This window comes from Rasamsonia byssochlamydoides, assembly GCF_041956645.1.
Source record: "Rasamsonia byssochlamydoides strain NRRL 3658 unplaced genomic scaffold VTN77scaffold_16, whole genome shotgun sequence".
Classification (NCBI taxonomy): domain Eukaryota; kingdom Fungi; phylum Ascomycota; class Eurotiomycetes; order Eurotiales; family Trichocomaceae; genus Rasamsonia; species Rasamsonia byssochlamydoides.
In genome coordinates this window covers 327,140-349,600 of record NW_027192399.1, presented here as the reverse complement: position 1 = coordinate 349,600, position 22,461 = coordinate 327,140, and the positions used below count along the sequence as shown (strand labels likewise).

Sequence of the window (22,461 nt, the reverse complement as noted above, 5' to 3'; positions counted from 1 at the left end):
CTGCTGTTGTCTATCAACCGACGATACCAAGGATAGATAGATAGCTGTCTTGTCTGTTCTGGATTCAGAGACTTTTGATACGATAGAGTAATAATTTCAGCCGTGGTTAATTGCCGTGAGGGCAGATATGTGCCTCGTTGTCTCATTCTCTCTTTCTCTTTCTCTGCTCCTTCTGTTGTCTTCGAGACGAATGATGAATTATTCATCTAGATAGGTGTACTTGTAATGACGCGCTGGAAGGTAGCTTGGCTGACTGTTCTAGCAGTGTACCTATTACTCTTTCTCCCCTATATATATATATATATATATCTGGCTGCTCTGCGATTTGAATTCTAATTATTGACATTATTTTTATCGACCCTAATTTCCTTACTTATCATCAATTGTCCCCGAATATGATTATCAACATAGTTAACAACTAAATCGTCATAAATTCATCCATAATTTACATTCATATCCTATATGTAACTTAACGACTCGACTCGCTTCGCTCGTCTCGTCTCGTCTCAATTCACAATGCCAACGCCTTAAGCAACTCCTCCGCAACCCCCGTCGCACTAGCCGGATTCTGCCCCGTAATCAACGCTCCCCCAAGCTTATGCGTCCTGGAGACAACCACCTTCGCGCCCCACGGCTGGTCGGCCTTGACGTAGTTGCCGCCGCTGACGCGGTTGAGCTCGGTCTCCAGCGCGAACGGCATCGCCTCCATCATGCCAACTTGGTTCTCTTCGTCGTTGGAGAAGCCTGTTATCATGGCACCCTGGATGAGGGGCTCGCCGGAGGGTGTTGTTGCGTTGAGGAAGACACAGGAGCCGTGGCAGACGCCTGCGACGGGTCTCTTGTTTGAGGCGAAGGTTTGGATGAGTGCGAGGGAGGTTGGGTCGGAGACGAGGTCGAACATTGCTAGAAGCAATTGTGTCAGTTAATCACATCCACGAACTAAACGACACGGTTGATTGGAGAAACGTACGTCCATGCCCCCCAACATAAAAGATAGCATCAAACTCGCCCGCACGAGGCACAATATCAGCCAGTCGGAGCGTGTTCTTCCACAGCGCTTGCTGGTTGTTCAGGAAGCTGACCGAGATCTCGTCCTTCTCGAACGTCTTGATTGAGCCCGGGTCGAGGGGAGCCTCGCCGCCTTTGGGCGAGGCGATGGTCAGCTCGACCTTGTCGTGGAGGACGTGCCAGGGGTGAGCGAATTCAGGCTAGAACCGGCTCGTTAGTGATCATAGTTTCACACAGGGAAGAAGCAGTTATGTAAGCACGCTAGATCCTACGTACCAGGTACCAACCGGTCGGTTGACCGGTCTTGGGGATCTTATCCTGGGAGGTGAGAATAACCAGGACCTTGGGAGCCATTGTTTAGACGATAAAAGAGAGAAAGAATCTGTCGAGAAGTATCAACGATTCAGAGGTCGAAGAAGACTCGATCCGTTGTAGTAGATGGTGCACTAAAATCAAGCTTTGCTGTACAGGCAATCTACAGGGTGAGCCAAGGGGAATGAAAGTATTTATATCGATCGTCATTATGAGAAATCATCCCCTCTTCCTCCCCACCTTCTGGAGTCCACACGAGTGGATACGGTATCACTGTCCCTCCTACCGCAGCCTAATCAATTGCAGTCTGCAGTCCTTGCTTAGCTTACCTAAGGTGGGATGGATTGGATGGATCCGGACGGGGGTACCGCATGATGATATCATCGCAGCCTAGTAGCTTCCTACCTTATGTAATCGTTCCACCTCTCCGAAGAGTCTGGCAGAAAACGAACAGATTTCATTACAGGTCATAATTTCAGAAAATAAAAATAAAATAATCCAGAGAAATAAAGTCTCCGAACCAGGCATGCTACATGCATGATTAGTTTGTCGATCTCCCAAACCTTAATTACTATATACATGTACTGTACTGTGAGGACATGACAGTGCCCTGTAATTTAATCGTAGAAAAACAAAAATAAGAAAAAAAAAGAAATTTCATAAGCCTGTCGACAATAATCCAGCTAATAATTAATAATATCGATCCTGGTCGGCGGAACTTGACGCCGATACGTGCGTAGATCATTTTACCAGGGTGCTTGCAGCTTGCTTGCTTGCAGTCCACCTTCCCAGAACGGGACTAGTCTCCGCTGGCACGGACAATCCATCTTGAAGATGTGGGACTGAAGAGAGACTTCTATTATTAATCTTCATATTACTGTAATTACTTCTATACTCCGTACACTCAACTTGAAAATTCGGAACATGCCGGAACTTGGCTGTATCATGCGTGTAAGAATGCAAAAAATAGTGGATCTTGTTGATGAGGTCTGGCCAGTTGGATACGGAGTACCTAGGTACGGAGTACAGTACATATGTAAGTCGACAGACCAGGGCAGAGCAGAGCAGGTAAGGCTGAAATTGAGAATCTTATCCATTATTCACCTTTTTCAACCATTTCAACCATTTCAAAGCGTGTATTGATTTCATTCAGCTTTTGGATGTTATATAGTAAGGAAAAAACAATAAACACTAGTCGAGTGAAATTCAGGTGAAATTCATGATTTGCAATAGCAATCGTCCTGGAAAAAAAAGCTGCTATATAAGTCGCCATAATCGTCTAAGCGCGATCCTAAATACTTATCTACGTACTGTATGTACCTATAGGTAGGTATCTTCCAGGCTGAATCTGTCATTGGTAGGTAGGTAACTACACTCTCTCTCTCTCTGTCTAGATTGTTGATACGTGAAATAAAAGACTACTCCATCCATCTTACCTGATAGTGTGCGCCAGGACAGATAAATCTATATATGTATGCATGTACCGGAATTATAATTCGACTTGTGATTAGTAGTATGATGTGTTCCATTGACGAGAACAGCGTAGATCGAATAACAATCTCAGTCTCAATCTCGACTCTGCAATTCCACAAAGAAGGCCTTTTCCTTTGATGAGAAATTCGAATGAATGAATAAAATGATAGAATGGCGAATTGGGGCAAAGCACACCTGATCATCCATGGATATGAAGACTTACTACCTAGGTAGGTATGCCCTAATAGGCTGGAAACTTTCGGTCCAGAACTCCACTCTCAGAATGATACCTATAGTTATGTCATATAGGTACTTATTTCAGGCCTGCTACAATGAGTCTTGAAGACTTCAACAAATCCTCCTACTACTAGTACTGTTATTCTCGACAGACCTGCCTTGCCCGTCTACCTACCTATATAGCTAGCTAGCTTCGCTTCTATTCCAGTCCCTCGACATGCCCCCAACCACAACAACGCCAGGCCGCTTCTTCCTCGCCCTCGTCGCCCTCATCACCGCCACAAACGGCTACCTCGCCGACATGACCTCAACACACATCTACAACCCGCGGTGGCCGCCGCACGCCAAATTCCACGACGGCCACACGTTGTCCATGGGTCTGTTGCTGGGCGTTAGCAGTCTGTACTACCTCTTTTACCGCTCGTCGACGTTTTCAGTAGCGTCGTCGTCACCATCATCAGCATTATCACCACGAGAATCGTCGCAGGAGTTGTCGTCACTCTGGATCGCTGCGTGGCTGGATAGTTTGTTCTGGATTGCGCAGCTGAGTGCGGCGCTGTATCCTGGTTCATTGCCTGTGGATCCTGAGTTTGGAAAAGGTTTCCCGCAGATGTATTTCTGTCTGGCGTTGTTGGGTATGGTGCTTGTTGGGACGGGGTTGGAGCATAGGAGGTTGTTGAAGAGGGAGATGGAGATGCAGATGGGGAGCAGAAATAAAAATGAATAATGAGTAGGTTGGTAGGTAGAAATACCTAGGTATGTACATTACAAAAGAGGGAGTGCAAAGAGTACAGACGACAGGATTATTGCATTATTTTCATTTATGAATTATAATTACTCAACCAGGCACGCTGCCTCCTCCTCCTCCTTTAGCCATGGGTATAGTATAGATAAGAGCCCAGGGAGGAACCCTCCGGCGAAACATTATTTACAGGAAAAGGACTCGAGAACGCCTAGCCTAGCTAGCCTAGCGTAGCCAAGCCTAGCCACAAGAGATGTCATCAAGATCGTCACGACGGAAATATTAAAAATAAAATGAAATAGAAAGAAATGAAAAATGTAGACATGGCCACGAAAATCAAGACTGACACACCGGGTATCCCGAGAATTAGGTGCCTAGGTAGGTGGTTTCATGCTGGTTGAAACAAGGAATAGTGCTGCTGCAACGGCGGAATATGAAGACGACTTCACAGCACCAGTGACGACCTATCGCACAGCTTTGAACCGTCTGGTCGCCTCCGCCGCGACCAACGCGCTGAGCGCGCCAATAAACAGACAAACGGCGATCGCATTCGGACCCTCTGAGTCGAGATTTATCCACCGCGACCCTTCTGAGGCCTTCGGCTTGTCGCCGTCACCGGGCTTCGGGGTCGCTGGCTCAAGAATGCTGAAAACAACCCAGCTGATGAAGGTGCCGACAAACTGGGGCAGCGTGGTGTAGACGTTCAGCACCCCGAGATAGATCCCGGCCAGCTCACCCGTGGACGACGACCCGTCGGAGGCGGATTCATCGTCGCTGTCGTCGTCGGCGCTTCGATGGTTCAGACGCAGCACGTCCATCTCCACATCCGGGTTTCGATCGATGGTGTCGACCGGTTGGTAGCCGTGCGTGCGGAAACTGGCAGACGTGATCATCGTCGCGGTGGGTCGGGGGTTGGTCGGAGGCTCCAAAGCGAGTTTGTTGATCTCTACTCCCATAAACGCGAACGGCGCCCAACCCGAGATAGCCCACGGAATCGCGCAGACGGAGACCAGGAACGTGGCAAATCGCACGGATCGGGCCAACGGGGCCCAGATCATGGTGGCAGCAAACATGAGATGCGAGATAAACCACGCCGTCTGCAAGTCGGGGCGGACGGTCGTAATCTTGTTCAGCAGCGCGGCGATGCCAGGCGGAGGCCGGGGTGTGAAATTCGGTTTCTTATTATCCGGGGAACGCACCCCAAAGGGGAGGAGCACTGAACTGAGGAACGTAATGGACGAGAAGATGACAAGAGACAGACTGCCCAAACGGCCCACATCACCAAGCGTATCGGTGGATTGAGATGCGGATTCGGGATTCTCATATCGAAAGTAGGTCTCTCCTACCCAAGTCGTGCTATAGAAGAGAAACGGGAACCAGCCTGTTGTCAGGTCAGTTGGGCCCATTATTTGGAGGTTCGTTTGTAAATCGCACCAATCCAAGACCAGAATTGAACCCAACAAATCGCTTGTATACGAGGCGGCAGATTCACGGTCGTTTTGAACAACTGCGACAGGACTTGGATCGCACCCGCTTTGCCATCCGAGTCTCTGGTTATCGTCAGTAAATGCCGGAACAGTTACATCTCTTATGACTAACCTGGCCGAGATCAGCACTCTTTCTTTCACAGAATACGAAGTGATCAAAACAGCCACAATCAACATCAGCGCCGCAACCACGGTCATTTGCTTGAATTGGGTGTCGCCAAATCTCGTTCCGAAGACAGTGACCATATCAATGGAACCAATGGCATAGCCAATGAGCTGGCCGATCGCAGACATCCTACTGGCTTCTCATTATCAGCACCCTAGCGATTAAAAGACATATGTGAGCAGCTTACCCCATGCGGACCCTGCTTGCTGCTGAGGAATCGGTAGCGTGTCGACAATCAGACTGCGAGAGCATGCTTGAACTGTAGAGCTGGTCAGCTCAGTCGAGAGCGGACCGAGGATAAGACGTACCAGCATTGATGGCAAAATCGACGGCGTAAATACTCAAAACAGCTACAGCGATAGTAGCACTCTTTTTCTATTATCACGAAACAGAATATTGTCAACTTCAAGTTCAGGCGACTGCGCGACAGCACCAACACCCACCTTCTCAGCATCATGTACAAATAGTCCGACCACTTCAGAGGTCCAGCCTAGTAGTAGTAGACAGGCCGCGACAACGAAAGAGCCACCGACCATGAATGGCCGCCGTCTTCCCCATTTGGACCGTGAGCGATCGGCAATGACTCCAACAATAGGTTGCATGATGAGGCCAGAGAGCGGACCGGCGATCCAGACCAGGGACGTTCGCGACTTCGTCAAACCGAGTTGGAGAAGGTAGGGAGTGCAATCTGCCAGAAATTTCAGCCAGTGTTCTTCCATGAGAACAGAGAACAGAAAGGAAATTCACATACAGGTCATCTCAATGCCCCAAGTGAACCTTTGTCGAGGGTGAGTCTTCATCAGCCATGCTCTCCACGACGCTCACTCCGTGTAGAAAGCCCGGGAAAAGGACATACTGCAACCCAATCAGACTGAACGTCAGCAACGCCATGCGGGTTGCTTCCGTCCGGCCCTTGATAGAGGGCGTGCCGGTCCATGATGCAGCACGCATAGTGACAGCGTTGAATTGCGCATAAGAGGTTGATCCACCAGTCAAATTTTCCCCCTCAACTCCTATCTCTCCCTCCCAGTTTCCAACCCCGAGCTGAACAGCTTGTCTGCAATGTTTGTTTGCTTGCGATAGATCTGGTATATTTCCTCGTAAAGTTTCTCGATCCTCGTCTCAGCACCAGCAGATCCGTGGACCGAGCCTCATTCCATCAATAGGTATACGTATTGGATCCTCAGATCCCCGGGTAGCGCGGTAGGGTCGATCGCAGGCATGCAGATTCTCGATCGAGTCGTCGCGGACAGCAATTCATGCGGCGTCGACTGGTCGGAGGTAGAGTAGATAGATTGCAGAGAAAAAGTGCGTGCGACAAAATGTCCAGCGCTGTCGTGGGGAAAAAGAGTTGGATAGTGATTTAATTAGAATTATTAGCCCAAGACGGATCCAGGGCACGCGTCATGGAACGCCATGGAGGTCTGGGCGGGCCTGAGCGGAGATGGCGTCTGCTGGATGTGCGCAAGCTGCTGCCCGCGGCAGAGCAAGCTGCTAAATCTGAGGCCTAAGGAGTCAAGAGCTCAGGAGGAATGCATGTTTCAGGGGTCGGGGACCCGCTCGCCAAGCGAAAACGTCAGGGCTTTCTTCAGCAGTTCCTAGTCCGGAGTTAGGTAGGACGATAAGAGGGACAAACATAAATTAGAAGGCCGGAAACTAAAGCAAGCATAGAGGGGAAAAAAAATATTGCTATTCTGTGAGTGAAATCTAACGAAGATAAAAAAAAATTACCCTCACTGATAGAGCTATATCGGCACTAATCTAGGACAGGCAAACCGAGTCAAGTCCATCATCAAGCATGAATTTCTGCAACAGCTGAGAAGTATCATAACCTGCAGAGGTGGCGAGACACCTCGGACTTCTAGTTCTACCCGAATCCAGGATATATTTTGTGCATATACCTTGAAGAAAGAAAAACAAAAAAGAAAAACCATAACTTTCGTCCGTGATCTCCCTGGTCCACGCCTGTGAGGTTCCGTTTGAAAGCAGGATCGCGCCCATTAATCACCGCCCAGGTATTGCAACATAAGATGAAGAGCTTTCCGTCTTGTAAGAAATGCACTCGCGCCTAGAACGATTGACCAATCCCGTACCCTCAGACCAGACCCGGTATTGAGTTCCTTCCAACATTACATCGTTTGAAGAATCGCGGTCGCGACAGTAATCTACAGCCTATTTGGAGCAGACGTCAGGGGCCATTGGTAGCCAGCTGCATCACTGAATTTATAACCAAAGGACGCCGTGAAGTCATCCAGAACCGCCGGTCCCCGGGAGCCTAAACGAGTATCGTATTAGTTGGGATTCTCATGCAACAGCAGAGAAAATGGGATCCCTACCGTAAGGGTATTCCATGGGAATGATCTCCTTGTTGTCATCAAGGTAATGCAGGAGGGGCGTGAAGATTCTCCAGCTGGCATCCAGCTCGTCATCACGGACAAAGTTGGAGTGGTCGCCCTTCAGCGCGTCCAGAATCAACGACTCATACGCCTCGGGGATCTTGAGGTCGGAAAAGCGACGGCGGTAGGTCAGATCGAGTTCAGTGACAACAGTCTGCATCGAAAGACCGGGAAGCTTCGAGTTCATCTTGATATAGACACACTCGTTGGGCTGCACTCGAATGACCAGCTCGTTTCGGGGAATATCCTTGAAAATGCCAGACGTGACGTCCTTGAACTGGATGCGAATCTCCGTCTTTTGCTCGTTAAGGGCTGGATGCTGTTAGTGCCCGGCCAGTACAGGTTGAAAGGGCTTTGAATCCTTACCCTTTCCGGCCTTCAGGATCCATGGAACTCCGTCCCACCGCTCGTTCTTGATATATGCTACCATGGCGCAGAAGGTTGCACAGCGGGAGTCCTTGGGAACAGTGTCGTCCTCTTTGTATGCTGGCTTGCTGCCATCGAGCGACCGTCCATACTGACCAATGATGACATTCTTGGGCTCAATGGCGTCGATCGCTCTCAAAACGCGCACCTAGAAGAAACGATCAACAATTGGCTCATTGGAAATCCCCGTCTGGGCTCTGCGAACCTTTTCATCGCGGATATCCTCTGCAGAAAACGAAATCGGGCGCTCCATGGCAAGTAGCGTCAACACCTGCAGAAGGTCTAGATAACAGGCTTAGCATTTTCTCCAATAACGATCAACGGTTTGACATACGGTTCTGCATAACATCTCGGATGATGCCAAATTCATCAAAGTAACCACCCCTCCCTTCCGTGCCAAATGGTTCTTTGAACGTGATCTAAGGGTTGTCAGTCACAGCGGTGACTAAGCAAGCCTCCAGGATTTGGCATACCTGAACATTGTCGATGTGATGACGGTTCCAGGTAGCACCGAAGAATTCGTTTCCGAACCGCAGGATGAGGATATTCTTGACCATCTCCTTTCCGAGATAGTGGTCAATTCGGAAGATTTCCTCCTCCTTCCAGTTAGGCTCCAAGGCCTTCTGCAGCTCCCGGGAGCTCTGGAGATCTTTGCCAAACGGTTTCTCAACCTACAGAGCAATCACCAAGTAAGTCTCTCACAGTCATTGCTTTAGCGCAGGAGGCCACCGAACGTACAATGATTCGCGCAATGCCATTCTTGGGATAGCAGTTCTTCTTCAGTTGCTCCGATACCGTGATGAAGACACTCGGTGGCAGAGCCATGTAGAAAACTCGGTTCTGGGCCTTCTGGCCTCGTTCGATCTCCTCGAGGTGCCTATTGAGATTGATGAAGGACTCATCCTGGTCGTATTGACCCGAAATGTAGGTGCAGATCTTGCAGAAGTTCTCCAGCTGCTCCTCGATCTCCTTTGTCGGCACCTTGATGTAGGATTTCACTCGCCGCAAATACTCTGCATGGTCCATTTTCGTGCGGGCATAGCCGACAATCTTGATGTCCCTGGGAAGGAATTTGTTGCGATACTGTTATAGCCTGTTAACGACGAGCCGTTTCCACTAGTATCCATCCGTCACCTACCAGGCCAAAGAGGGCCGGGAACTGTGGCATTATTAGCATCAGAATAGCTGGCAGAAGCAGGAGGACCGGGAATCACGAACAGTCTTCTTCTTGGCGAGATCGCCAGAGGCGCCAAGCACCACGATGACAGTGTCATCCTTGAGCTCGACCGTACTGGTTGGGAAGTCCATCAATTAGCTTTCTGAGCGTTCACTCAGGTGTCTGGAGCTGAGCTAAACGCCGATCGATAACAATGCAACACCAAAGGGGGGAAAATAGCAGGATCATTTAGAGAAGCGCAAAAGATGTGCATGTTTGCGACGAACGCAGCCAGGTCTTCCTTCGTCGTTCCTCGTAAATGGGGTCTGCCCCGCGATGGATGGCCAGAGCGAGGGGTGATGTAAGCGGTACAACAAGTAAAACAGATCAGACTCACCCAGCGTTGGCGTGCTGCTCGGCCTGGAGGATTGAGCTGGCCATCTTGAAATTGAGTCAGTGTAGCCGCAGAGCAGGACGCACTGAGAAAAAGGACTACAGAGATGGAAAGCGAAAGCGTGAATTGTTGGGAGGACGGAGAAAAGCTGGGTTTATCCAGCAGATCCGGCGGAGAAGGTACGGTTTTAACGGGACGGGCTGTCCGGTGTAGCTTGCAGGTGGGTGAGGCACGATGGTGGGGCGGAGGTCTGTAGGGAGGAAGTAAGCGTCACACAGATTGCAGAGGTACAATCCAAATGTAGTTGCGAGCTGACCCTGCATGCTACCGTCCCGTCCCGCAGGTGAAGGACGAGGGGCCTTCGAGGTGGGAAGGTGGAATACAGACAAGCCAGCGACAGCCGTAGGATTGGGCTCGTGGCTATTGCTGTGTTAGTTTTTCCGCAATCTACTCTTTTTTTTTTCATTTGTACCTGCTGTGCTGTCAAGAACTTGCCACCGCGTCCACTGTCATCAAAAAGTCTCCGTCTCGGCCGGTGCGACGGCTTTTGCTAGACGTCACTGATGGGGATGTGGATCTGGATTTAATACAGTTGATCCATGATACCATGCTTACTCATACAAGCACCACCTCAGCTTGTAGTCACCGAGCAAAACTAACCCTGGATGATTTCAAAGGCTATACACAAGTATTAATTATTATTATTAATAACTATCCGATTTCTGAGACAACAGACGCATCGAGGTTGTCCAGTAATTAGCAGGATGAACCCTGGGCTTCTCGAGGCGTTCGTGGTGTGCCCCTCGGTGCCATGGACGATGTTCACTCTCGACTCGTTGCAAACCAGAAATCGCTTTATTTTCCTTGAGAGAGGACGAGGTCTATTGCCGATGAGGGGCCTGTAATTTTCACTTCGGCGAGCACTGGAAGCTCCGCTAAATAGGAAGATCGAAGGAAATATTATCTCTTTCAGCACGGTATGATAATCAGCTACTAAGTCCAGCAGAGCCCCGCAACGTGAACACCCCCAGATAATGCCGGGCAGCTGCAGACGCCTCCTCGATTAGTGGTAGTCGCATGCATGACAACAAATTTGCTGTGATGTCAGATGGCTATCTATGAATTTTTGGATATTTTACAGAGATCGTCACTGCCAGAGTCAACACATGATATCCCTCATCGCACTCGGATAAATTAATGGGGCAGCTCATCGGTGAGTTCTCCATCGCGGAACAAATTTACCCGGGCTCTGTAGCAGACCGAAGTAATTTTCCGCGTTTAATATGCCAGCTTCTGGAAGGATGGTAAGAAGCACTGTACGGAGTGCATCGATCCTAACTTAATCTGGAAGCCTTGACCCGGCACCTGCACCTGCATGTCCCCCGATATCGCGGGAGAAAGCTCAAGCCGTTGGACACTGGTTACAGAGGAAATTAAAAATTATTTCCGTCGTTTGGTGCTTCGGCAGGAAAACATGCTCACCACCTCGGTACTGGCTCAGTAATCATGAGGGTCTAGATTTGTCATCGCAGACAACCGTCAGGGCTCTTAAATCCGAGACCTTTGGGGGTTCGGAGAACCGATTTCCGAAAAAAAATCTGGCAGAAAAAGGCGGGAACAAAGGCGGCAGAGACATCTTTCAAATCCGCACTACACCATTTTCAGAAAAGACCGGTCCAGTCCACACTGCTGCGAAACAGGAATAGTGGTCACGGGGTCTCGGTTAGCCCTGGCGGAAACCGCCTCGCTAAGCACCCATTTCGGGCTAGGGCGAAGCCGCACCAAACACACCGCTGCAAATTGAAGATTGTGCGTCGACTCATATTCCACCGAAGCGAAGACGACAACAACCTCGACAATCGCAACGACCGACATCTGACTTTCGCGGGTCAGCGTTGCCTCTTTCTCGACTTGTTTGCTTTGCCCGCTGTTGCTCAGAGATAATCCGTCACCATGCCTTCGGAACACGGTCACAGACGTGAGTGGAATGCCCCGATGACTGCGGTGGTCCCAGCCTGGCCAGGGATCGCAGAATGCGGCAGCAGAATGAATTATATTGACATTGTGAGCTAACTTTGTTGTAGTTTACGTCAAGTAAGCATTTCCTCGAATCGTCGTTGTTTGCGATGTGCATGTGTGGACGATATAATTCCGCGAAAGAACCGGAAGAAACATGCATCTATACATTCAGAGAGCAGGCGATTGACTGGAATTTCTTTTGTGAAATAGGGGCCGCCACCTGAGCTACCAGCGCGGAAAGCGCAACACCAACCCCAACACAAGTCTGATCAAGATTGAGGGTGTGGATGACCCCAAGGCCGCCAGGTGAGTGGGAGCACGCCGCGTGAGGACCCACGTTTGGGATATGTCGCTAAGACTGCTGCTTTATCCAGATTCTACTTGGGCAAGAAGGTCGCCTTCGTCTACCGGGCAAAGAGAGAGGTTCGGGGCACCAAGATCCGAGTGATCTGGGGCAAGGTTACTCGGACACACGGTACGTGGAGTCCTGTGATGAGATTGGCGCTGCGGTCGAGAAATCGGATCGTTTCAAACCTGAAGCAAGGGCTGTCTCTGACTTGACGGCAATACAGGCAACTCGGGCGTCGTCCGAGCACAGTTCCGACACAACCTGCCCCCGAAGTCCTTCGGCGCTACCGTGCGTGTGATGCTGTACCCTTCCAACATTTAAATGGATAGTCTACCTAGCGGGGCGCTTTCTTTACGACATGCAGCGGGGACGGGCCGGTGAGACGGACCCTTTTTCAAATTACAAAAAAAGAGGTTGACGTCGGATGCAAGAGGGACGGAGTTCTGCGGATGTGATAATAGGGCTCAGGGAACAACAATTCCCTATCTATCAACGAAAAAAAAGATCATTTCGAACACATGAGGGTTTACTTTTATCTGCTCTTTGGGTTTGATTCCACCCGGGCGAGCAATGATGTCTTTTGTCTAGCAGCATCGCTTTTCTCCCAAAGTGTATCAGACGGTTGTATGCACCGAATTCATACAATTACAAGAGACGACCATTCAAATCTGCGTCCATGTGACATTTCCCTGAGGATAGATTTTGACGATAGGCCCGGCCCCTTCCATCTTTGAGAGCACTGACTAGGCTGAATCCTGATATCCGAAACTAATACGAAAGCGCAACCATTGTTCGGGATTGATTATCCTTATATTTAAAACTCGTGAGCCGTTAGACAAGGGTATATCCATTCCGTGATCTTTAACCCAGTTTGGAGCATATAATAAAGGCCTGTTTATATTTCCCTTATAGACAATACTGCTGCTAAACAGATCTCCCTATCTAATTCTAGAGACTACGAGGCCATTACAAATATAAGATAAGAGTGCGCCTCAGGAAATCTTCTGTGGATCAGATCTATATAGAACTTTCGACAAAATAGACATCACTTGCAATCCTAGGGCCTATGCGTCAAATAAGTGCCCAGAGATAAAGATTCAGATGTGCTAGACCGATCAACATGCAGTGGACAAATGCGGCAGCGATACCTGGACCCTTTCATTTCCAAGGTTCCTCTCAACAACTTAGGTACCACGCAAAACTCCTTCTTTTTCCATAGATTGACTGCCGCGGCCTTCCTTGCTCGAGGCCATGCATTCCTTTTTCGAAAGATGTCGCCCTACCTAACTGAGCCAAAGCGTATGAATATGATATGGAACTACCTACTCCGTATGCTGATGATCATGTGATTCGAGATTTTGATCGTCCTGGTCCGTTGCGGCCAGGAGCAAGAGGAATGAATAGATAATATATTATTGAGTTGGAAGGGATCTGATTGTACAGAGGAAAGATCTCTCTCTCTGCCTTAATAACGCTGCTTGCGGAAAAGCAAGTCTGCTCTCTTAACACTCATACCGATCTCGACTACAACTCAGGAGCATACACTATAACAGTGGCAACTACGAGGCATTTGCACGGCCTCGCAAGCCAGAGGATGTGGACAACATGACAGCATGGTTCGTCGGCTCTGACCTGACATCGCTGGCCGGGGCAGCCTTCCTGGTGCGAGATGCTCAGATGGCCGGCGAGAAGGTCACCATCCTGGAGGAGTCCAGCAAGCGCATCAACGAGGTTTCGGCGAAGATTTCACGAAGAGCAACTTCTGGCTCTATTGGCGGACCATGTTTGCGTTCCAGGAATGGCACTCTGCGCTGGAGATGAAGCTCTACCTCCATCGTTTCATCCGCCGCATCGGTGACTTGCCGGACTTTTCGGGCGCTCAAGTTTACCAAGCACAACCAATATGAGTTGCTCGTGCTTCCTCTGCACAAGTTGTTGCTCGACCATGGTATCAAGTTCCAGTATAAGACCGCAGTGACCGACGTGGACTTCCAGCCGGTCATCGATGGCCGTAAACAGGCCCGTCGCATCCACTAGATCCGGGACGAACAGAAGTCAAGTGTTGACCTGGGCGCCAACGACCTGGTGTTCATGACGATCGCAGTTCGCAGAGTCGAGTCGCGACTGCGTCCTCACAGCGGAATACTCGGTGCACGCCCATGGAGGCAGTTTACCAGCTCCCCGGCGTCAAGCGTGGCGTCCCAGAGGTGTTCAACTCGACGTTTGATGTCCGCAAGTTGCTCGCTGTCATGAACCGACTTCGCGATGGCCAAGAGATCAACCTGTACCTTCCGGGTCCGCTGCGCAGAACCCTGATGCGGAAACTCGAGAAGGATGAGATTGGCGAGCTGCTGCAGGAGTATCAGTTGCTCTGAGCTGATTGATCGTAATGCGTTCTGTGGGAGGATCTCTTGCATTCATCAATCATCTCCTTGAAGCCAGAGACTTTTTCTAAGGTTACTTCTCGTTCCCATGCTGAGGCAAGCAGCTGACTCGCTGCCTAAGATCTGTTGTATGGAGTCGGTGCATCTTCATCAATGTGTACTCATGTCTAAACTGAGTTGAGTCTGCTACGATATCGAGCTTAGCGTGTTGGGTGGGGTTTGGTTTCCTAGGAATATTCTAATCTTCAAGATTATTGTTATCAAATGTGCATTCTTTGTCCTCGCCAGCTACTTTTATACCGCAGACATGGTGCGAATATGGCACCATAACTATGGAGTAGTAGTCATTAGGTCTGGATCTTCCTACTGCATGCTACATAGAATCGTGGAAGAAATCATTCCTCATTCCTGATACGAATCTGCATGTGCTGCTGCAAATATTCTGACCTTGCTAATCCTAGAGATGGTATTATTATTTGGTTTATGAAAATAAAATGGGCTAATCTGAAAATATCGTTGCCTTAATTTTGAACAGGCCTATCAGCATGGATGGAGACTGCAGGGTGTACTAGATGCAGAGCATAAAAAGGCTTTTTTCCTGATTAACTACCTAGGTAAGCGCCGCAGATGCCTCTTTTAAGTAAGGAGGTACATGTGCAGTATATACGTCAATATTACTGGCCGGTTCAAATATGTTTTCTTGATGTTATTCGTTCATAACTGTTCGCTAAAATTTTCATCACCAGCTGTAGCTAAGTCACACTGTCTCAGACTTGCGGTATATAGCTCCCGCCACCAGTTCTTCATCAGCTTCCTGGCATAACTAGTGCCCACAGTCTGCATCAGTTTCTACCTTCTCGTGTCTGAGATCCACTGAGCCAAAGAAAAAGGTGCCAGGTGTGGGGATGGAATCAACTAGATCGGCTAAGGCGTGCATGGCGACTGGGCCACTGACGCGCTGAGAGTCAGCCATCATCGTCATAACATATCCTCGATAACAGTGATCAGTGCGATACTACCCTGCTACCTGGTAGTCGACCTGTGCAAGTTGCTGCTGTTGCTGCTGTTTCCGGTCCTCCGGATCGAGACACCACGTGACTGGAGACGCAGCTGGATAAAATAATGCTGGAGGAAGGGCTGACACAGTCGTATTTGTGCAGAGAACCCCTCCATGAGAATGAGAAATGATTAGCTATGATTCTGCGGTAGTGCCCCTCTCTGGCTTCTAGGCTGACGCTATCGCGGTAAAAAAAGAACAGCATTGCGACGGCCCCGAGCCCCCACCAATAGAGACCGATTCGAGCTTGTCTTGAACTCTCCCCGGGCCATTGGGCTGGCTTGCCACGCAGCCTCTGCCCACGGTCACCCAGGGAATTGCGTGTCCTACTCGAGCTGGGCCAAACGGCTGTTTGCAGCGGCCGGGAAGATGAAAAGGGCGCAGATATCCGCCTGCGGAGGCTGGTTCCTGTTCCTGTTCCTGTTCTTGTCCTGACCCTTGACCCTGACCCTGATCCATCTCCTGCCACCACCTTCGTTTGAGAATTGCGATGCATCAGATGAACATCGACGGTCTGCTGGGAAGCCGGATTGCGAGCTAGTGCTGACTGACTGACCGAAGACGCTCGTTCTGTCGATCATCGACACAGCCCACGTCACTGCCGGCAGCTTCCTCGTACGCACGCACACCAGCCTCTCCGACCGACCGCTCTGAAACACACAGCCACGCCCCTCGTTCTGCCTGATTTTCCTCAGAGAAGGAAAAAAAAGACGACTATCTTCATCCATCTCGGCACGACTCCATCATCCCCCTTAATATTCAATCCTCTCGTTCCGTCGTCACTATCGTGCTATCGTCGTTATCGTCGCCCCAGCCATCGCCGGCGCTACGCTCGTTCTAGCATTCTTTACATTCCACCGCTCCACTTTGCGATAACTGAGCGGCTCCACGGTCGTTTTCGACAGCAACAGACCCTCCACGGTGCTCAGTTCCTGCTCCACCATTGGCCAGGAAAGCTCACGGACGGCGGGATCGGTTCGCAACCGACGCGCTGCTGTTATCGCGACGCTAAGAATCGATTCCTTGATCGGCAGTCGAAATACTCCGTAATTTAATATTAAATCAAAATGGCCGGGTCCCACGATCTCCCTTCACCTTCCTCAACCCGGCGCAGTCGTGGAATCAGCTTCAGCGGCAAGTCGGACAAGTCGCACCGCTCCAGCGGCTCCGGGCGCAAGATTTCTTTGGTAGAAACGCCTGCAGAGAAAGCAAAGCGAGTGTTGCATACCAAAGCCGATCCCACTCTCGCCATGAACGAAGCTCAGCCAGGTGCGTCTGTCGGCCTTTAATAAATAGTCAATTGTGAAGCCAGGAGTCAATTCTTTGCTGACAGACAGAGATAGCCGCCGTCGCGCTGGAGAAGTCCAATCTCGTCTCCTTGCGATCGATGCAACACAAGGATCAGTATGGCAATATCATAAGTTGGTCTCCCTGATTCCGTTTCTGCCAAAAATCATCACTCTCGCCGCGCTCCTCCTCAATTGCTGCCTGCTGACTGCTTTCTCCTAGCTGACCCCGATATCTCCAATCCCACCCGCCCTCGATATGAACGTCCTCTCGAGACGATCCGGTCTTTCGAGGCTGCCATTGAAGGGAGCTACAATAGTCGACGACTATCGTATGCAGCAACAGGTAAATTCGTCCTGACGTCCCTCGCAACCATTTGCTGACAGCTGGTTAGAAGGAGGGTATAGCCGACCGGGCAGTTACTACGGTATGATTCTGTCATATCGAGTCAAGTCGATGAAAACTGACATAATGATTGTATAGGAGGGAACTCGAATCACAACAGATACAACGATCAAGGGAATTACTCCTACGGTCGGGGCAGCTATTCGCGACCTGATAGTTATAGCGACAACTATGGAGGTTCCAACCAGCAATACTACCCATACAACCAGTACGGAGGACGACCGCGACCGCGACAGAACAGCCGGATGAATTCAGAGTATGGGTACGGGGCGAACGCAAACAACTTCTATCCCCAGCAGTCGTACCAGCGATCCAACGACAACATGACATCGGGATCGGGCTCCGGCTCCAACAACACGGATCAATGGGGCAACTCGACCGATCCCAGCTCTGTCAACAGCTCCATGGATCGGTTGCAGCAGCAGTTGCAGAACGGCCAGAAATCAGAACCCCAGAAGCCGACGGAGACGTTTGGGTTCAGCGGGTTCGGCCCCGGTCCGCAACTCGATGCCTTCCAGCAGTCTGGGCCAACCCCGCCGCCTCATGGAGATCAATATACGCACACGAACGGTACCAATGGCGTCAATGGCTATAGCCAAGCGCCGCCGCCACCGACCAAGGATACTACGGCGGATAGTCGAGGAACGCTGAAGAAAAACGGATCCGAGAAACGACAGAGCTGGTTCAAGAAGCGATTCAGCCGGAACTAACTGAACTAACTCGTTGCTTTTTAAGCTCATGCTATCATGCTATACCACGCTAACTGGGTTTGTCGCGGCGTTTCAGGGTTGATTGATTGATTAATTACTTCTTATACGTGCACATAGCTTTTCTTTCTCCCTTTCTCATCCTATAGTACTGGGATTTTCCTCGTTTCGTTCCGGTCTGTACGCTGCGGGGATATTGCGATATTTATCTTATCTTTCTTATGTTATGCACTACTTCTTGTTTTTTTATTATCTGATTGATACCATAGACGAGGTCATGACCACATTGACATTGGTACCAACGTGTGCAACTCTTTCGGACTGGACTGAATTGGACGGACGGACTGGCTGGATTGACTGATTATTGACTGATTGATTGACTACTTGATTGATAGGAAAATAGGGAATAGGAATAGGAATAGGATAGGGAATATGCCTGGGAGTGATATTCTAATACGCTGTGTTAGTTTCTTGCATACCACTTCACTTCAATTGACTTCACATCATTCATTCTTGGTTCTATTCCGAATGTTCTCCTGGATTCGGCATTGCTGTTCTTCTTCCGTGAATTGCAGTTCCTTCTTCCATGATTCCATGATAAGAATCGTATTCGTGTTATATCGAATTGATAAATAAATACGCACACACATATATATATATACCTACATCATACTCCCCTTCCTGGGTATATATACCTGGTATATACCTGCCTGGCAAATGCATAGGCAACATGCCATGCCACGACACGTCATGCTATAGTATTGCTCAGTATGGAGTACGTAATGTACCCACGTCCTCAGACCCACCCATTCATTCTCATTCTTGGCTACGGTCTACCCACCGAGCAGAAAATATGTACAGACTACGGGCACCCAGTCGACTGGATTGCCCTTCTTGTTTTAGCAGGTGAGTATCGCCATGATCGTCGCGCGACTAGCATGACTATAGTATGTTCACCTCTCAGGCTCTCTCAGCCCTGCCTGGGCAGACTAGGTAGTTTCATATTCTCCCAGTTGTCATGTCATGTTTAAACAAATCCACTGTTTATAGCATCTACTCATCTACTCATCTGGCATTTTATTATTGGTCAAGAGTAGGTCACTAGGAATTATTGCTGCTTGATTTTTAATGGAAGAGAAGAGATAGATTTTGCGGTTTCTTTACTGATATATACCTCTCTGCTGTATGTATGTACTCCGTAGTTTTTACAGTCAAGGAGATTGTATGTACATGTACATACAGTACATACAGTTTCTATAATGTGTGGCGAGTAGCGACATTACGAGCATAATGTAGATTAGCATTTTTGATTTGAACGCTTCGATCTTGATCTTGGGAGGGTTGAGTTGAAGGTGTCGTATCGAAGAAGGATGAGATGAGACTGCATTCGTTCCATTATTCAGGATTGATTGAAAGGAGCACTTTAACGAAAATAATAGCGAAGTTTAGGTAGTCTTTACTGGCATTTAATTTAGGTCAACTTAATTTACTTAGATAACTGCATGATACAAAGGTAACAATCGGTGATTTTGATACTGAAAAAAATGCAAGGAAGAAGCAAGTTAATCGAACATATGTATCTACATACATACAAAGCACTAGACTAGACTAGACATATGTATATCGTTATGTTATGTTTCTCTATCTGGTCTTTCTTCTTAAATTAAAACCAAACCCCCGGACCGGGCTTGGAATCTAAAACTCCATCCAAAGCTTTAATAAGAGACGTAGTAAATCAACAACCCCGACAAATAAATCATATTCCAAAAAGAAGATTGAGACCAGACCAGGCTTTCTTTCAGTTAGTTAATTTATTTCCCCTCTCTTAAGATCCTTCCTTCTGAAGGTGAAGGGAAGAATTGATTCGGGCTTACTTGGGATAAGGGAAGACAAATTCTGTGATGACGGGCACCTTGCGCTTGAGCACAGGTCAGGTCGCGAATATATAGACGATTCACCAAAAAAAAAAAAAAGAAGAATGAATTTTTTTTCCATTTCAGGGACGAAAAGCAAGAAGTAATTAGTCGAGTCTCACCAACCGATGACTTACTTCCTCAATGGATGTTGGGAGTGAACGAAATTGTCTCTCTTTAGTATTTCAATATATTAATTAAAATGGAGTCCAAATCTTACATACGAAACCTTAATCTCATCTCTCTTTTTGGACTATTTCTGCCATAATTATTCCGCTGTCTTAATTAAGCTTGCATACGCGCGTATAATTAATACTTATTTCTCTCCAAGGCAGTGCAGAATTAATTCCCCACTACGGGCCATGGATGACTCTAATAGTGAGGACAATGTTGAATATCAGTCAATGATGATATAAATTGGCTGGCGCTTTGTAAGATTGGAGCTTTGAATTGAAACCTTCTTTCTTGTGAGATGGGCAGTGTATGTACGTATGTATGTACATACATACTGCTGTTGTATTTTCACCTACATATGCTGAGTGAGGCCGCCGAGGGCCCCTGACAAATATTTAGGAGTACTCAATAAGTAATGGTGACGCCCACCACCGATCGATCGGAGTTACGTTATTTACTAGGCAATACTGTCTCAATTGGCTCAGCTGCCAGCTTAGGGCCAGGCTTGCATCTCGCGCTTTCTTTGAGCAGATCAGATCAGACTCAGTGTTACGGTTCTCTAGTAGACTCTCTTGTGAATATTTATTTTGGCACCAGTTGCATCTAGACGGTCCCGTTTTTCGATCTTGTTTATCGCAGCGATGAGGTCATGGATGTCACCTGCGGACGGCACAGATGCAAGTAGACTCGCTTCTCTCGTGCGTCTTTCCATGTTGAGCTCCTAGTATGACATGAAGAAACAGTGACAATTAGAAGAGATCAAGAACATTTCAAGCAGATGAGAATGAGCCCGAAAGACCAACGTGGCCGATCAGCTTCCATCTCCTTCTTTTGTCTTTACTACAACCTAGTACTACTGCCTAGTCACTGACTTACTATATTATAAAAACCTTAACTTTCCATTGTGCACATGTCACGCGGTTATAGCATAAACCACATCAAATCCATAAATCTTCTTAGCCGCTATTACGAGACAAATATATTACTAAGGGATAGGTATAGCAAGAACTATTCTACAGCAAGGAATATATAGGTAGGGAGCCGACCTGGAAAGTAGATAATAAAAATCATATGATATCTACTATAGGTATGCCCCGGGGGCAAAAGTCCCTGGCATAGAACAGGAAGCGAGACCTGTAAGGCTTGTAGGTAGTCGAGGTTAAACCTATCTAGTATCTGGATCAGACCGAATCGTGAGATGGTATGATAGCTGGAAATAAATACAACTATAACTACTTTTGCGTCTCGTGAATAAAGGAATGAATTTTATTTTATTTATTTCCCCAAAATCTTATGCTTCACCTTCTCCGCGAATCCCTCCAGGGAGGACGTCGAGTCACGCCTTGGAGTCTTCTCCTTGTCTTTTTCTTCCTTCTCCTTTTCTCTCTCCTTACCCTTTCGGTGCCGCTCGGGGTCTAGGTGGACGTTGCCTTGGCCGCCACGCTGGAGAAAATCAGACAGTCAGAAGGAAATACATAATGTCTGTATACTTCAGATAGACAGGCTTACACCAGTATGATAGTCCCCATCAGAAGGGCGGATCGAGATATCGGGCACGACTTCCGTATCGTGGACTTTCCCTGGAGAGGTGGGTCGGATGTGTGGAGAGCCGATGTTGCCTGCTCCGCCGCGCTGTAATCAAAACAGGTCAGTCAGGCAGTACGTATATACATTGATCAGTCTGTGGTCAGTTTGCGTGGAGTGCACAGCATTCGTCGAGTTGAGGCAGACATACCCCGGCGGAATATGCCCCGTCGCCCTGGTCACCGACTGGGCCCTTGCGGACGATTTCGCCGTCTACGTATCTGGATTGTTGACACTGTTAGAAGAGATGGACTGTTACTCCTGCTCCTTGTGATGGTTTTATTTATTCTTTCTCTTCTCCTTTCGCAGAGTAGGATGGTAAAGTTTCTCGGGCATGAGATGTCGTACGTACTTGGTCGGATCGGCACCAATGTTCCCTTGGCCTGTGTAGTAAAACCAGTCAGTATAGTTGGCAGACAATAAAGATAGTTTCAGTCAATGGAAAGGTTATGACGCAGAATAACTGCTCAATTGATTTGACTTAATTGGATTGGATTACCTCCTCGCCCGTGGGAAACGATTGGCTCACTCTGTGGGCTCATCTCGCACAGTATACTGTACTGTATGGCAGTTGCAAGGCTATCTGTCTGTCTGTCTGTCTTCTTGCACACAATTTTTAATCTGATGACGAGATCTTGTTAATTGGCTTGCTTGCTTAGAATCCAGGGTAAAAAGGCCAGACAGACAATTAAGAGGAAAAGTACCAAAAGCACCAGATGCCTTTCTTTCTTTATACGAGATCAGCCTCAGAAGCCGGGCGCAGGGAACGTTTGCATAAGAGAGCG

At 48.5% G+C, this 22,461-nt stretch overlaps 7 protein-coding genes across 7 annotated transcripts; 3 read left to right on the top strand and 4 right to left on the bottom strand.

Moving 5' to 3' along the window:
* Positions 1-511: 511 nt before the first annotated feature.
* VTN77DRAFT_2127 (uncharacterized protein) lies at positions 512-1,362 on the bottom strand (the record flags this gene model as incomplete). The annotated part of the gene is made up of 3 exons (XM_069417934.1): positions 512-903; positions 971-1,208; positions 1,285-1,362. The coding sequence occupies 3 exons, from the start codon at positions 1,360-1,362 to the stop codon at positions 512-514; spliced, it is 708 nt and encodes a 235-aa protein (XP_069279607.1).
* Positions 1,363-3,247: 1,885 nt separating this feature from the next.
* On the top strand, positions 3,248-3,757 carry VTN77DRAFT_2126 (uncharacterized protein; the record flags this gene model as incomplete). Its single annotated transcript, XM_069417933.1, has 1 exon — positions 3,248-3,757. One exon carries the CDS (start codon positions 3,248-3,250, stop codon positions 3,755-3,757), a length of 510 nt encoding a protein of 169 aa, XP_069279606.1.
* A 479-nt stretch (positions 3,758-4,236) lies between these two features.
* On the bottom strand, positions 4,237-6,376 carry VTN77DRAFT_2125 (uncharacterized protein; the record flags this gene model as incomplete). The annotated part of the gene is made up of 8 exons (XM_069417932.1): positions 4,237-5,153; positions 5,207-5,322; positions 5,372-5,561; positions 5,613-5,684; positions 5,734-5,800; positions 5,869-6,113; positions 6,177-6,202; positions 6,282-6,376. 8 exons carry the CDS (start codon positions 6,374-6,376, stop codon positions 4,237-4,239), a joined length of 1,728 nt encoding a protein of 575 aa, XP_069279605.1.
* A 1,214-nt stretch (positions 6,377-7,590) lies between these two features.
* VTN77DRAFT_2124 (uncharacterized protein) lies at positions 7,591-9,844 on the bottom strand (the record flags this gene model as incomplete). Its single annotated transcript, XM_069417931.1, has 10 exons — positions 7,591-7,700; positions 7,762-8,133; positions 8,188-8,395; positions 8,453-8,529; positions 8,582-8,666; positions 8,721-8,918; positions 8,986-9,330; positions 9,386-9,406; positions 9,466-9,538; positions 9,801-9,844. 10 exons carry the CDS (start codon positions 9,842-9,844, stop codon positions 7,591-7,593), a joined length of 1,533 nt encoding a protein of 510 aa, XP_069279604.1.
* Positions 9,845-11,750: 1,906 nt separating this feature from the next.
* Positions 11,751-12,486, top strand: VTN77DRAFT_2123 (60S ribosomal protein eL33; the record flags this gene model as incomplete). Its single annotated transcript, XM_069417930.1, has 5 exons — positions 11,751-11,775; positions 11,882-11,891; positions 12,027-12,122; positions 12,191-12,291; positions 12,389-12,486. The coding sequence occupies 5 exons, from the start codon at positions 11,751-11,753 to the stop codon at positions 12,484-12,486; spliced, it is 330 nt and encodes a 109-aa protein (XP_069279603.1).
* A 4,187-nt stretch (positions 12,487-16,673) lies between these two features.
* VTN77DRAFT_2122 (uncharacterized protein) lies at positions 16,674-18,008 on the top strand (the record flags this gene model as incomplete). Its single annotated transcript, XM_069417929.1, has 5 exons — positions 16,674-16,875; positions 16,950-17,027; positions 17,116-17,238; positions 17,288-17,320; positions 17,377-18,008. The coding sequence occupies 5 exons, from the start codon at positions 16,674-16,676 to the stop codon at positions 18,006-18,008; spliced, it is 1,068 nt and encodes a 355-aa protein (XP_069279602.1).
* Positions 18,009-21,367: 3,359 nt separating this feature from the next.
* On the bottom strand, positions 21,368-22,218 carry VTN77DRAFT_2121 (uncharacterized protein; the record flags this gene model as incomplete). Its single annotated transcript, XM_069417928.1, has 5 exons — positions 21,368-21,535; positions 21,602-21,724; positions 21,828-21,897; positions 22,029-22,059; positions 22,176-22,218. 5 exons carry the CDS (start codon positions 22,216-22,218, stop codon positions 21,368-21,370), a joined length of 435 nt encoding a protein of 144 aa, XP_069279601.1.
* Positions 22,219-22,461: the final 243 nt, after the last annotated feature.